General features: G+C 42.7%; 3 protein-coding genes and 1 non-coding gene across 4 annotated transcripts; 2 read left to right on the plus strand and 2 right to left on the minus strand.

Moving 5' to 3' along the window:
- Window positions 1-645: 645 nt before the first annotated feature.
- On the minus strand, window positions 646-718 carry trnak-uuu (transfer RNA lysine (anticodon UUU)). Its single transcript has one exon. It is a non-coding gene; the product is annotated as a tRNA-Lys (tRNA).
- Window positions 719-1,091: 373 nt separating this feature from the next.
- Window positions 1,092-2,404, plus strand: LOC139208250 (myosin-10-like). The gene is made up of 4 exons (XM_070837862.1): window positions 1,092-1,218; window positions 1,802-1,939; window positions 2,047-2,168; window positions 2,259-2,404. The coding sequence occupies exons 1-4, from the start codon at window positions 1,112-1,114 to the stop codon at window positions 2,318-2,320; spliced, it is 429 nt and encodes a 142-aa protein (XP_070693963.1). The 5' UTR covers window positions 1,092-1,111; the 3' UTR covers window positions 2,321-2,404.
- A 921-nt stretch (window positions 2,405-3,325) lies between these two features.
- On the plus strand, window positions 3,326-8,220 carry ankzf1 (ankyrin repeat and zinc finger peptidyl tRNA hydrolase 1). Its single transcript, XM_070837806.1, has 17 exons — window positions 3,326-3,375; window positions 3,747-3,881; window positions 3,959-4,077; window positions 4,178-4,280; window positions 4,363-4,568; window positions 4,663-4,772; window positions 4,901-5,054; window positions 5,543-5,765; window positions 5,864-5,962; window positions 6,103-6,276; window positions 6,404-6,532; window positions 6,627-6,909; window positions 7,039-7,150; window positions 7,232-7,399; window positions 7,493-7,563; window positions 7,683-7,852; window positions 8,086-8,220. Exons 2-16 carry the CDS (start codon window positions 3,767-3,769, stop codon window positions 7,807-7,809), a joined length of 2,193 nt encoding a protein of 730 aa, XP_070693907.1. The 5' UTR covers window positions 3,326-3,375; window positions 3,747-3,766; the 3' UTR covers window positions 7,810-7,852; window positions 8,086-8,220.
- On the minus strand, window positions 7,973-13,134 carry glb1l (galactosidase, beta 1-like). Its single transcript, XM_070837807.1, has 16 exons — window positions 12,979-13,134; window positions 12,505-12,674; window positions 12,277-12,427; window positions 11,829-11,889; window positions 11,652-11,746; window positions 11,388-11,568; window positions 11,228-11,286; window positions 10,999-11,120; window positions 10,616-10,656; window positions 10,388-10,506; window positions 10,217-10,291; window positions 10,050-10,139; window positions 9,815-9,928; window positions 9,504-9,635; window positions 8,708-8,935; window positions 7,973-8,584 (listed from the first exon to the last, which is right to left on the minus strand). The coding sequence occupies exons 1-16, from the start codon at window positions 13,042-13,044 to the stop codon at window positions 8,381-8,383; spliced, it is 1,908 nt and encodes a 635-aa protein (XP_070693908.1). The 5' UTR covers window positions 13,045-13,134; the 3' UTR covers window positions 7,973-8,380.
- Window positions 13,135-13,771: the final 637 nt, after the last annotated feature.

Raw genomic sequence — 13,771 nt, forward strand, 5'->3', positions numbered from 1 at the left:
GCTTTATAGGTGTTCCCAATCACTGTCCTGCAATAATACCCATGATTATCTCGGGTAAATTACATGGTTACTGTTATTCCTTTGTGAGTGAGTTTAATCCCCTAATTAGTTTGATTCTTTCATAAACAACCACTCCAACAGTGGGATAATGTGAGGTCTCACTGTGTATAATAACAGCTCCACTCCAATGACTAGCTTTAAATGAAATGGTTTAATGTTTGGCACACATTGGGCACAATTTAAGGCTTTAGATGCCTTATATATTTACCAGGACTGCTGTTTTCTATTTACTAAAGTTAAGATTACCAACAGTTACATGACATGTTGTGCTGCTAATTTCAGATGAGAAGTAACTCTTGGAAAACCTGAGTGTTAACGACAAATTCTCATCCTCAACATGTTGTTGACATGTCTGTCTAAAGTGTAAATATCCTATGGTGTAAATATTTATTTCATTTCATCACAACCATATATTTATATTTATATTTATATTTATTTGTGCTATTTTTGTCTTTTCTATTGCTTTGTTTTTTTTCACTCTCCCTGTTTATATTGTTGCTGCTGTAACAAGAAAATTTCCCCCTATGGGGGATCAAATAAAGAAAGTCTAAGTCTAAGTCTTGGGGAAAGAGAAAAAAACTCTACCGCCCGAACAGGGACTTGAACCCTGGACCCTCAGATTAAAAGTCTGATGCTCTACCGACTGAGCTATCCGGGCTCTGACACATGCTCCGGAAGTGCTTCCTAAAACACCTGAGCACTCAGACACCATTTCAACTACCGATGAAAGAAGAAAACTAAATATTATGACCGCGTTCAAGGCCACACATTTACAACACAACACAACAACGCAGCAGCAGGTTGACGTTATCGTGTAACGTTGACTAGTTAGCTGTTACCTGTGCTAGCTAGCTAGCTAGCTATGTTTGCATAGTTTGATGTCGGTGGCCACAGCTAGCTACGTCAATACTAAAGTTACAAATTATCCAGTAGAATTGCGTTTGTAGAGTAAAGAAACAGCTCCAGCAGCTCGCCAACATTACTTTGAGCGAGTTTTAGTTGACTCTGAGAAAGTTAGAGTTACGGTGAGTTAACGTTGTAAGTCGTTAACATGCAGACGCAGATGAAGGAGCTGCAGCATGCTATCCAAGAAAACACCCGCAAACTGAAGCAGGTCCAGCAGCAAAGACTGCGTGCTGAGGAGGAGATCATTCACTGGTACTGACTGAATGTTAAGCGTTGCTTTGATTAACTTGAGTTGTAAATTAAGTGTTGTTTTCTTTCTCTCTTTGCCGTTTAACTCATTGTGTTTTCAGCATACTCATGGAGGAGTGCTCAGACCTCAATCTAGCCCCCCCCCCTTGTCTCAAGTTATTTAGTATGCGAAAATGCCCTTTTAGCAGGTCCCTGGCACCCATCTTTTAATCACTGCCATGTTTCTAAACCCCCTAAATCACTCAAGTACTTTTAATGACTGAACCTAAATGATCAACTGAGACTAATGTACAATCAAGTGACGTTTGACCAAAGCCAGTGAGGAGAGCTGTGGCCCTGTCTCAATGCTACCACTAACAGCTCTAAACAAAAACAAAATAAAACTCTGCTTAAGCTGACATGTTGAAACTCTGAACTGACAGTCAGTTGTTATCAAACAAGTCAAAAGTCAAGATGAGTTGCAAGTCTGTGGTCTGGACAGTTGTTCTTAGCGTCCTGGCCTGTTACCTGTTACATACGATCATATCACACAGTCTTGACTTTGTTCGGTTAATATTTGTCTCATGAGTCCTGCTCTCACTTGCAGCACCAGAGAAACTGAGAAGAGAGTCGAATTGATGATGGAAAAAAGTGGCGTCGTTGATGTGTTGCAGCAGCTGGGTCATCTTCTGCAAGAGGAGAGACGCCTCTCTGAGCAACTGAGTGACCAAGCATCTGCAGAAAGGTTAAGACCAATGCTACGTGTATTAAAAGAGAGAGAAAACAACCTTGCATACACCATAAATGCTGCCATGTCTAGAATGATTTCACCTTATATTTGGTATCTTTCAGAGATCCAAAGAACGATTTACTGGAAAGAAATGAGCGCGTCACAAACAAGGCGAGAAGCCTCTCCGCTGAAATATTGGAGGTGAAACAGTGTCTGGCAGAGGCCAAGGCTCGTAATATGGCTGGTACGGGCAGTGAGATGGGATTTCTCAATACTGGTAAGCTTATATTTGAAATACACTGGTTTGTAATATGCTGCCTTTCTTTGCCAACAGCACAAGCGTTGATCCATGCAGCAAGCAGCAAGCCACAGAGGAGTCAAAGCAAACTCAAGTGAATCATAAATCTAATGTTTGCTTGTGGATTGTTTTTGTTTTAGATCGCATTTGATATTTATAATGTATCGTCAGTGTTTATATATTTTGCTGCACCAAATAAAATTGATTTGATCTTGTCCCAGAAGCAGTCGTGCTTTCTAGCCCAGCAGGAACATGTAATCATATGGGTACATCTACCCAAGCACTGTGATTACACACACTCTCCATAGTGGTAGTCAATACATCCATTATTTCACCTAGTGTAGATTTCATCAGTGGAAGGTGTCAAAATGCAGAAGACAGATTAGGTTAGTTAGAAATGAAAAGCCAGCGATGGCACTCGCTACTACAGCGGCTGTCAATCTTAAACAATGCATTAAACTATTTTTCCATGATATTTACCACCAGGTCAAATCAAGGGCAGCCATTTTACCTGCCATCCCACTTTGCAGCTCTGTGCAGCTTTCAGTCAATTTCAGCTCAGTGCTTCGATTCAAGAGATGAATGGGATTTAAACACAATGAAATGTAAAATGTCTTTTCTCTAGAAAGGTCACAGTCTGGCTGGTGCACCCGGTTTGAATATTTTATGCTATTTCAGTGGTGACATCTGCTAATATTCTGCTCCCAGTCTTAATTAGCTGACTGGTTGTTTCACTCATTAATTGACCAGTGAGACATCAGAAAACCCCTCATTAATGTCACACACACAATGTACACTATATATATTCTTTAATTGGATAGGCTTGACACACTCCAGCAAATGGGGAATAGATACATGGATTAAACAAGGAAGTAGTCTGGTGGAAAAGTGGAAAAGAAAAGTTACGGGAGATTATTTTAGGTTTTATTTACCTTGTTGTATCGACTGATTGAAGTTAAAATACGAGTGATTAATGTACATTCACTGCTGTGGGAATCACGGCCACGTTTGCCAACCTTTGGTCTTCATAAAACATGAGCTGAACGCCTGCGCTTTGAGTCTATTATGACACTTCCGGGCTTCCGTAGACATGTCAGCGAGAGGCGCAAGGTAGCTTAATGTTAGCGCAGCTTCTTTGAGGCGTCCTTTTATGGTAAGTTGATTGCTATTTTTAAGTTGTTGTTGATTGTTACTTACATTAGTTCTAACACACTTAAATAGCTATTACAAAAGGCTGGCAGCACAGCCCTGTAATGACTATGATGGCTGCTATTAGTCAGTACTAGCTGCACGTGTCATTCAAACAGCAGTTTTACATCAGCCAAGATAACGCTGGTAGTTTGAACAGAGCAAAAGTGATTGTTGTCAGCTCATGACCAATGTCCGACAGAAAGAGCAGAGTGACTAAGTTGTTAACAGCAGACCAGTATAGTTAATTATTGTGCGTGTGTCCGATCCAAACGTGTTATTTTGGATAACTCAAAACAAACGCTACAGCAGGTTTCTCTGTTTCTGTCTTAGCAGATCAGTAAAAAGAAACTACGATGACGACCACTAGTGCAGACCACCGCTCCATCTTTGACTTGTGCCCCAATGATGAGGTTTTCAATGGACTGAGGGAAGTGAAGCAGGCTGTAAACACTGACCCTGCCTCAGACGGTATGTATGAAATGTAGCTATAAGACCACAACACTCTTAACTTTATGTCTTGAAGGGGTTTATTTCCTTCCATTCAGAGCTGGAAGATAAATCCCCAGAGGATGAGAGACAGCAGGACTCCAGTCTGGTGTGCGAGGTTTCAGACAAGATGGTCTGCTCAGCCTGCAGATGCCCCTTCACAAGTCGCGAGGACCAGGTGACCACACCGACTTCAAACACTTATCTGGTCATTTTAAAAGCAGATCTGTCGGTGGATTGAAGACCGTACATGATCGTGTGTTGTCTTCAAATTTCAGATGGAGCACTACAAGCTCGACTGGCATCGCTTCAACTTGAGACAGAAGATGTCGGGGGCGCCACCGGTCACAGCTGAGGAGTTTGAGAGGAAGACTGGAGCTGGTGAGGCAGCCAGAGGAAAGCCTGCGAATGGCCGTTGAAGTGTCTGTAACAGCTGATTGATGTTTCAGTTATCGCTTCACAGGAGACATGTCAAGCATCTCCGGCTCAGATACCGAGTCAGAGGAAGAAGGCTTGTACAGTGACGGCGGGGGGACGAGCAACAACGTCACGGATAATGAGAGCTCAGTCGAGACCAGTGTGATTACCAGCCGGCTCGCCAGCAAGGTGGTTTTCCAGAACTCGGCAGGACAGTATCTATCAGTCTACCGCTGCATTCTGCGAGGAAAGGTGAGGCTCCGCAGGGTCAGATTGTGATCTGTGTGTTCAGTGACCCATGATCCTTTTTATTCTGATTTCATGTTCTGTTCCTCTAACATTTCAGTCAATTGATGAGCAAGATGCAGAGTCGTCCCTGAGGGCCATAAGTAAGAAGACTGTGTGGGTCGTTCTCATGACCGGTGGAGGCCACTTTGCTGGTGCTGTGTTCCAAGGGTAAGTGAACAGTGCTAGTTTTTTTTGTGCTTTTTTTTTTCCTTTTTGGTTGAATTGTATGCAAGGACCACCATGTCAGTAGCATGTGAGCATCTTCCCTATGAAATGTATTGTGTGTATTTTAACAGAAAAGAAGTCCTTCAGCACAAGACCTTCCATCGATACACGGTGCGAGCGAAGCGAGGCACTGCTCAAGGCCTCAGGGACTCTCAGAACCGCAGTCACACGCCCAAGTCTGCAGGAGCTGCTCTGAGGCGACACAATGAAGCAGCTCTAGTCAAGGCAAGATTGTTGTTCATTCAGCAGCACTGTCATATTTTCCTCTACAAAGATGGCCATGAAGTGTTTTAATTTTATGAAAACACTTCCTTGAAGGCTAATGCTCTGTCACAGGGCCAATGAACTGCATTCGTTTTTCTTTGATACAAATTGAAGTTCCTGTCAGCGGGATCATCATCCTCTTATTTTTTTTTCTTTTTTGAGTGTGCTGATACAAAAAACCTTCACAAAAATAGCACTCTTGTTCTTTGAGTAAGGGTTGAAGGGTAAATCTTCGAGAGAAACTGTAAGAAGACGACTCCCCAAAATGGACTGAAGTAATTTTCATGTTAAACACATACTGCTCATTTTAGAAAGTAATTCATGCAAAATATTTTGAATTCATTCAGCAGAGTCCATTCATGGAAGTTGCTGTTTTTTTTTTTTTTTCTACAGGTGAGGTAGCAAGTTTTTCATGTGCATCTATTAATGCTTGTATAACCTTTTTACAGGACATTCAGGACCTTCTGGTAAGCTGGGCTGAACACTTGAAGGAGGCCTCTGCAATATTTGTGCGAGCCCCTAGCTACAATAAAACCATCTTTTTTGGTGGCCGTGCAGCTCCGCTTGACAAAAAAGATCCCAGGATCCATACATTTCCCTTTGCCACGCGCAGAGCAACCTTTCGAGAGGCACAGAGGGTACATGAGGTGCTTTCCACTGTCCATGTTTATGGTAAGCTGAATTATATCCTTGGAATAATGACATGGTGCCTGCTCATTGTCATAAAGCCGGGGTATAATCAATACTGTGGGCAAAATATCTCGATGCAGGGAAAGACACGGACATGTCTGCAGTCTTCAGTCCATCTAAGAAGGCCTGTAAAAAAACTGTCAAACCCACAGCACAAATAAATACTAACCAGGAAAAAGGTAAGAGAAAGGTAACATTTATCATGTGAGTTTACACTCTATTGAACTCTATGTGGATAAAATATCATGGCAAAATTTTAAATTACTGAATGTATTGCTGTTACAATGCAGTTGATATACTATGCAAATTGGTATTACAGCATCAGCAGAAGAAAACCATAGCAGCTCAGATAAAGAAGAGGATGGAGAGATCCAGCTGGAGATGGTGGAGCTGACATTAGGAACTCTGGGCCTCAGGGAGTTTGAAATCCATCCCTCAAGGCACAAGAGGAGGAGGAGGAAAAAGAAGGAGGAATCCAAAGTGCAAACTGAGGGTAGGTCTGGCCTAGTGTGTCGTCACATAGGAGACTGTAGCTACATTATAGGAACACAAGGACTGCTTTATTAACCCTGCTCCACAGTTCGGCAAAGTTTATGAAATTGCATATCGATGTGTGACAGAATTGAGCAACACAGAAGCAGACTATCAAGACGAGGAGGTGCCAGAGGCTGCACCAGCAGGAGGCGCCCCTCAAGAGACACAATCAAAGAAGAGGAGGAGGAAAGCACAGAGTAAGAAACAACTGGAGGGTAAGTGCTTCTCCACCTATTTCTCAATCTTGAAACTTGCCATTTCTCTAATATATGACATTTAAGATGCTAATTGCTCTCTTTGTCTCTGTAGAAGCTGTTGATGAGTCATGGGAGTACGGCCTGAGGGACGCCCTGTTTACAGCCTGTAAGGTCGGGGATGTGGACGCTCTACGTAGTCTCCTGCAGATACCCGCGGAAACAGCAGAGAGTCAGGAGCAGTCAGAGAGCAACCCATCTGAAGCCCCGAGTCCTCTGACTCTCCTTAATAAGCCCATAGACTCGTCAGGGTTCACTTTGCTGCATGTTGCATCAGCAGCTGCACAAAAGGCAGTGGTCAGGCTGCTCCTGGACACAGGAGCAGACCCCACCTGCAGGTATAAAATAATTATATAGTCAGGTGTAGTAAAACTAAAACTTCAGTATAATACTTGGTTTCAATTGTAGTGAAAGCCATGAACCCATGCCCTAGACATAAACATGGTCTCTGCAATATTCCTTTACAGGGACAACAAAGGGCAGACACCCTATATTGTCGCCCCCGACAAAGACACCAGGACTGTGTTTCGTAAATACATGGGTGAGAATCCTGACAAATATGACTACAGCAAGGCGCAGGTAAGAGCGAACAGTCTGACGTTTGTCACGCGTTCCCTCAAAGACAAGCAGATGACTGACGTAACACTTGCGCAACTCAAGGTCCCCGGGCCGCTCACGGCAGAGATTGAATCCAAGCAGATGGAGAAGAAAAGGGCGCAAAAGGCTTTAAGGAAGCAGCGAGAAAAAGAGCAGAAGGAGGAAAAGAGGAAACAAGAGTCGGAGGCGGAGGAAAAGAGGAGGTTTGCGTCTCTGACTGATCGTGAAAAGGTGAGTTGATCTGTGTTTAATCTTTGACGGTTCAAGTTGTGAGGTTTAAAACATCCTGAAAATGTGTAATTTTTTATTTTTTTTGGATCACAGAGAGCTCTGGCAGCAGAGAGGAGGTTAGCGGAGCAAGTAGCTGCAGCTGGAGCTAACCTCACTAATGTCAAGTAAGTCCCCCCCAAGAGCCCTGATGTAAATTTTTTTTTACATTACTGTAAATGTTTGGCTACTTAAATGTCTACTAAAATCCCATGTGCTTTTTGTTTGGGTTTGTCTTTGTAACCAGGAGGTGCTGGTCGTGTGGAGAGTCTCTTCTTGGGAAGGTCCCATTTCAGTACCTGGATTATTCTTTCTGCACCACTCGCTGCGTCCAAGCGCATCGAAAAGCCAACACTCTTCCAGGAAAGACATGAGGAAATAATTATTTGGAAGGAAGCTACCTCATTAACGCTAAAGGTGATTTTGTGCAGCCTTGTAAGGAATCTAATAAGGCTGTGTCTTGCCAATGTGCTGGTTTTATATTTAACTACGGCGAATGATCTCAGACAACTTGATGCATAGACTGTATTAAAACAATGTATTAAATGTATAATTTATTCACAATATTTGCAGTTATGGAGAAGTTAAAAAAGCAAATGCAATAAAAAAATAAAAAAAACGTAATATTGTTTTGTATATCATTTCCACAGGTGCCTGTGAATTTTCAACCGTAAAGACAAAATCATCATTGGATCACTGTTCGACTGAAGCTGCTGGGCCAAAGTTAAAGCTGTTGACATTTGGATTGTGACTGATAAAGAACTGGCTGCAAAATTAAACACTGAAATCTGAAGCGCTTCAAAATAATGATGCCACAGAAATGATGCAGAACAAAGCATTGTTCCTCTGAGCAAGTTCATCATGTTAAATGGATTGAATGATTCTTTGTACAGAGTGCTTTAAACAGATATCTGGATGCAGTCTTCCTGCAGGTGAAGCTCTCTGTCAAGACTTTTCAGCAGTGGCACTGAACTGAGGCCGGTCCATGAAGAGAGCACGTAGGTGTGCCGGCGCCCCCTCCAGCTCCAGCACTGTGATATTGTTGGGCAGGGTGGTGCTGAGCAGGGGTCCAGGGATGTAAAGAGTCTGTTGAGGACCCCTGGCTGGCCAGTATCGTCCCAGGTTCATACCATTGATCCAAACCTGACCCTAATTTGTACAAACATAACAATAATGACAACGGGAGGAATACAATTACTTAATCCCTGGAATCGTGATCTAAACCCACATATGAATTAAGTGTATTTGCGCCCAAATAAAATCAACACCTACCTTTGTCCATTCATTGAGCTTGAGAAAGGTGTCCCGAGCGAGGCCGTTGGGCTGTAAGGTCCCCATGTAGAAGACAGGCCCAACTGAGGGTTGCTTCTGATGGCCGGGGAAAGACTTGTGGCTGTCTGAATGGGGCCATCCACGAGTAATTGCTCCATCAAGGTCCAAAGGGTAGATCATCCAGTCAGTCAGAACATCCTTACCCAGGATCAGGTTGCTCAGGATGCCCTGCAGCACACACACACACACACTGGTTACCAGCTAATGCTTAGACTTTGTGTAAGTGGGTTTTACTCAGTAACTATCAAGTAAGAGGGAATAGTCATTGTCATTTTAACGTTTTTTGAATATGTGGATTGTTATGACCTCTAAAGTGAACAGTTTGGCGTCCTTGAGACCCAAGGCCTCTTTATAGATTTAAAATATGTAAATAAATAGAGAATATAAAGAGTTTGTACTGGTCCAGATCAGCGGCTTTAGGTGAATTTCTGTCATTGCAGTTTCATAACAGTTTATCTATGATAGAAGTGTAACATAGTCTCATATGGACTCATAATATTGGTTTGTGAGTAATTGTTTTGGCAAATACAAAACTTGAATAATGTCTTTAAGGTAATTGTATTTTGTGACCTTTCTCCAATGTGCAAACCTTATTTGAGACAGAGGGGAAGATTAAAACATTAATACTGAACGTAACAACAATGTCAACAAAACACCAGCGTTAAATAAATGATTGCGCGTGCAGAAAAAAAAACATGTAATTTACTCTCTATTGAATAGGGGTGTGTTCTCTTGCCTTGTTGTCATTGATCTTGCTGCCAAAGTTCACCCTGCCCATGTTCTCAACCAGGATGTCCACCGTGTCCCCCTGCCGTCCTGTGACGTTCATCACCAGCACAGTATCTCTCTGCAACAGGCCCTGGAAAACCTGATCACACAGACACAAGTATTAACATAAAAAAATACAAAATAACTGAGTAGCAATTTGAATCTTCACAGCCTGACTTTTTATAAAACACCATGCTTGGTCTTAACCTGTGCTGCTTCCCCATACCTGACCTGAACATCTGACTGGCTGGACAACAAAAGTTCATTGTACAGGCTTACCCCATTGACGGACACATATGCACGGTCATGAACACCATTCAGTGGAGAGATAAGTGGCGTGGGCTCTGAGAGGTCCCTGGGCAGCGTGGTCCGGTACAGCATGTATCCATAGTACTGAACACAATAGACATAACAGGTTGCAGACACAACAGTCTAGAAGTTCTCCATGTTTCAAGAGATTTACTGTCACAACACCAGTCCCTCCCTTGTTGTTGCCTTCAGACAGGCACCATACCTGTTTAATCTCTTCAAACGTCAGAGGATGATGGCATTTCACTGGCCCGAGGGGTGAGAGTGTGTTCAACAGGCTGCTGATGTCGCCGACCTGAAAAATTGTGCCCATTATTAGAACTAATAAAAGCAACCACTGGCTCATCATCAGACACAAAACACTTCTCTTACCTTTTTCAGGGTTACAAAGCCATAGGCAAACTTGGGAGTTGCTGGTGGCATGGGACCAGAGGGAATCTCTCTAAACTGTAGAGGAACAGTGACACATTAATCATATCTGAGAAATACAAGTGTAATCAGGACATCAACCTTAGTGGGTGGCAGTTCAATCAGTGCTACTACCTGCTTAATGACATCTCTGATGGCCAACAGCTTCTCTGTGGGGTCTCCTGCCTCAGACAGCGGGGCGTCGTAATCATAACTAGTCACTACTGAGCGGAACCTGGTGTCATGATCGGCACCTTCAGAGGGTTACAAAGACACGAAAACTGAACTTTTATCTGCGCCTAAATAGTGTGAACACCTGAGATCCAAACCTGAGAGACAGATAATGAAAACCAATGACTTTACCGTTCCAGTAGCCAAAGTTGGTGCCTCCTTCAAACATGTACCTGGGAGGAGAGAGTGGTGGTAGACTGTGTTACTTAGCGGGGAAAACTTGTGTTCATGACATAGGCGGGTGCTTTATCATCCCTTGGGAGCAGTTTTATCTCAAACTGGTGATTGATGCATCCTAAAGAAAAGACCGGCAATTTTTCTAATGTTTTCTCAATGTCCACAAATACCATGAAAAGACCAAAACCAGTAACAAATTGAATGGGTTAGGAGCCACAGACAGGATAACACATCATCTGTTTTAGACTCTTCACTGGATGTGTTGACAATAAGAAAATACAGAACAATGCCTGCCAAATTTGTGATGATTGTGGTGATGACTGTTAGGGGAGACATACATGTTGACGTTGGCCCCCATGGTTAGCATTTCTCCTAGTACTCTGCTGACCTTCTGAGCATTAACCACAGCATGCGGATCTCCCCAGTGGTCCAACCAGCCAGTGTAGAACTCTGAGTTCACCTGTAACATCATTTCAAACATTCCCCCATCACACACTTTGATTTGATTCGGTTTGGTGAGGCAGCAATTACTGCATGTTATGATTACTGAATTAACATGTGACTGACCAGGGGCCCCCGAGGTTCAAACCGTCTTTGCCGCTTGAAGGCTTCAGTTATGTTGGTGTCTGTTTAAGGGAATGAATAGTAGAAATTGCAACTTTCTCCATGATAACTTCAGATAAGTAGATGGCGCTGCCTCGTTACCCACTTTCATTAGATTACCGACCTGTGCCAAAGTCTACTGTGGCATATAATCCCTCCAGAGCCCCGCATGTCATTTCCTTGTCTGTGTTCCCGTCAGTGGTGAACAAGACTGTGTCTTCACCCAGAAGGAAGCGGAACAGAGTCCGCAGGTGGCGCATGTAGTTGTAGTCACAGGCGTAGTAACTTCCATATTCATTCTCCACCTGTAGTTAAAGAAGATGATTCATTAAAATCAATATTTTAATACCAATTTAAAAGCTTAATTCTTACCCACTTAATGCTCTACCTGGACTGTGATGATGTTGCCCCCATTGACATACAGCCAAGGCTTCATTTTGGGGAGAAGAACAGCAAGCCAGTTGCTGACAGCCTGGAGATAATCTGGAGCAGAAGCAAAAAAAATCAATGGCATATTACTGTTGTTTAAAACAAGACACACACACACAGTGGGTGGGTGTTATACCTGTGTCGGCTGAGCGAAGTATGATGTTTGGTTTCTGAAGTAGCCACGCTGGCAACCCACCCTGGGAAGGCAGAACAAATGATGTTTTTTAGAGGAAGAAGAAGAAGAGATAGACTGATTGAAAGTGGAATATTTTATCAAATGCGTATTATCACTGACAGGAAGTGGTTCGATTTCATGTTTGTGTTTTTTCAGTAAGGTGACTAACAGCAAACGCACGTTATCAGATGATCAGTCTCTGTCTCAGGAAGTAGTACACACAGTGAGATCCATCCTGTCTTATTTTTGCTTTGCAAAATATATGAAATACATATTTCATGATAATGAATACCTTATTGTTTTTATCAATTTCTTTTCTTCTGTTGGTTCAGATGTGAACTATTGTTAGTACAACTGTTCAAAACAATTACTAATCAGACTTTGTACAGTAAAAACTACAACATTTCACCATTTCCCATTCTGCACAGATGTACGGTCCAGGACGCAGGATGACCAGGAGGCCTGTCTGATTGGCCAGATCCAAAAAGTGCTCCAGATCTCGGTCTCCTGTGAAGTTGTGGACCCCCTGTGTTGCCTCGTGGAAGTTCCAGGGCACATATCTGTGTGTAGGCAGAGTAAATGTAGTCAAGCCATTTCAATAAAAAAAGGACTTAAGGGTGTGAAGTGTTCTACTTACACTTGGATGGCGTTGAGCCCAGTCATGTACATCTTTACAAGCCGGTCCTTCCAGTAGTACCGTGGGATTCTGGAGTAGTGAATGCTGCCTGAAATGTAGCGAAAAGGCTTCTCATCTTTGAGGAAACAGTTGTTTTTGTAGTCGATAGAGAATGATCTTGCTCCAGAGACCTGCAATAGATAACACAGTGCATTTCTAAACTGGTGGAAATTAAAGTATAGTTTACATATGGTATTTATCACCTGCCTGGACAGATGTTATCACTGCTGTGATCACTGCTGTGATCACATCTGTCTGCATCAGATTGTAGACTTTACTGAGAGAGTCTGAGAGAAATTTCCAATTATATAACCGAGATAACATGGGAAATTGTTCCTATCTCACTGGTAGAAAACTTTCCAGGAACTACAGACCTGTGGCTGATCAGGTGATTTTTCTGAAACTGAAGTAGCCAACCTTTAGTTTCTTTCTTACCAGATTTCCACTGACAGCCAAACAGGCTAGATTCACACCAACGAAGAGTAAGACACCAGCAGCCATTTCCGCTGCCTTCCTGCGAGGACTGACCCTGAAACTAAGTCATCACCAGTCTGTATAGTGCTCTTATGTTTAAGTCATGTCTGTGATCACGGTCCCTCCGGCCCAGCATGTCTGTAAGCTGAAGGAGAAGCTCTATCATGAACGTCCTGCCCGCCTCTAAAGCACAGTCATGTGACTCTCAGTACTCATCAGCTGGGTCCTAAAGTCCGCAGGGTTCACCTCAGCCTTGTCCTGGCCCATGCCTCCCCCCCCTCCCATCCCTCCCTGCAGCTCTGCATTATTGACCCCATCCTCTGGTAGCAATAACAAGCCTGAGAACTGAAATCATTAAGAGAAGATTAAAGACAAACGTGCTGGTGATTATGTTAAAATAATGAAATAATGTTGAAATACTGAAAATAATAGGCATAAACTTAAAAATGTGTTTACAGTTTGACCACCAGATGTCACAGTTCAGGTTAAACTGTTCATTTCCAGTAGAAAAAAAAATAGGATTACAGTGAAATATCCCAAAAGAAATTGGTATAGAAACACGGCTGGAGTGTGTATTCATGCCAATATATTGAGCAATCCAAAACACATTATGATCTAATAATAGAATAAAATAAAAGTAGGCTATGCAACTGTGTAGGCTGAGGAAAAACACAAAGAGGCAGCATATGATATAACGCTGTCACAACTTGCTGTTATACTATGTATTATGTAGGCTGGCAACAATGCCCATTGT

Source organism: Pempheris klunzingeri, chromosome 10 (assembly GCF_042242105.1).
Source record: "Pempheris klunzingeri isolate RE-2024b chromosome 10, fPemKlu1.hap1, whole genome shotgun sequence".
In the NCBI taxonomy this organism is placed as follows: domain Eukaryota; kingdom Metazoa; phylum Chordata; class Actinopteri; order Acropomatiformes; family Pempheridae; genus Pempheris; species Pempheris klunzingeri.

Coding starts and splice junctions, on each gene's coding strand:
- LOC139208250 (XM_070837862.1), top strand. CDS start 1,112: ATGCAGACGCAGATGAAGGAGCTGCAGCATGCTATCCAAGAAAACACC. Junction 1,219..1,801: donor GAGGAGGAGATCATTCACTG/GTACTGACTGAA, acceptor TCTCACTTGCAG/CACCAGAGAAACTGAGAAGA. Junction 2,169..2,258: donor CAAGGCTCGTAATATGGCTG/GTACGGGCAGTG, acceptor CTTTGCCAACAG/CACAAGCGTTGATCCATGCA.
- ankzf1 (XM_070837806.1), top strand. CDS start 3,767: ATGACGACCACTAGTGCAGACCACCGCTCCATCTTTGACTTGTGCCCC. Junction 3,882..3,958: donor CACTGACCCTGCCTCAGACG/GTATGTATGAAA, acceptor CCTTCCATTCAG/AGCTGGAAGATAAATCCCCA. Junction 7,564..7,682: donor GCTAACCTCACTAATGTCAA/GTAAGTCCCCCC, acceptor CTTTGTAACCAG/GAGGTGCTGGTCGTGTGGAG.
- glb1l (XM_070837807.1), bottom strand. CDS start 13,044: ATGGCTGCTGGTGTCTTACTCTTCGTTGGTGTGAATCTAGCCTGTTTG. Junction 12,428..12,504: donor GGGCTCAACGCCATCCAAGT/GTAAGTAGAACA, acceptor GCCTACACACAG/ATATGTGCCCTGGAACTTCC. Junction 9,636..9,814: donor CATATGTGTCCGTCAATGGG/GTAAGCCTGTAC, acceptor CTGTGTGATCAG/GTTTTCCAGGGCCTGTTGCA.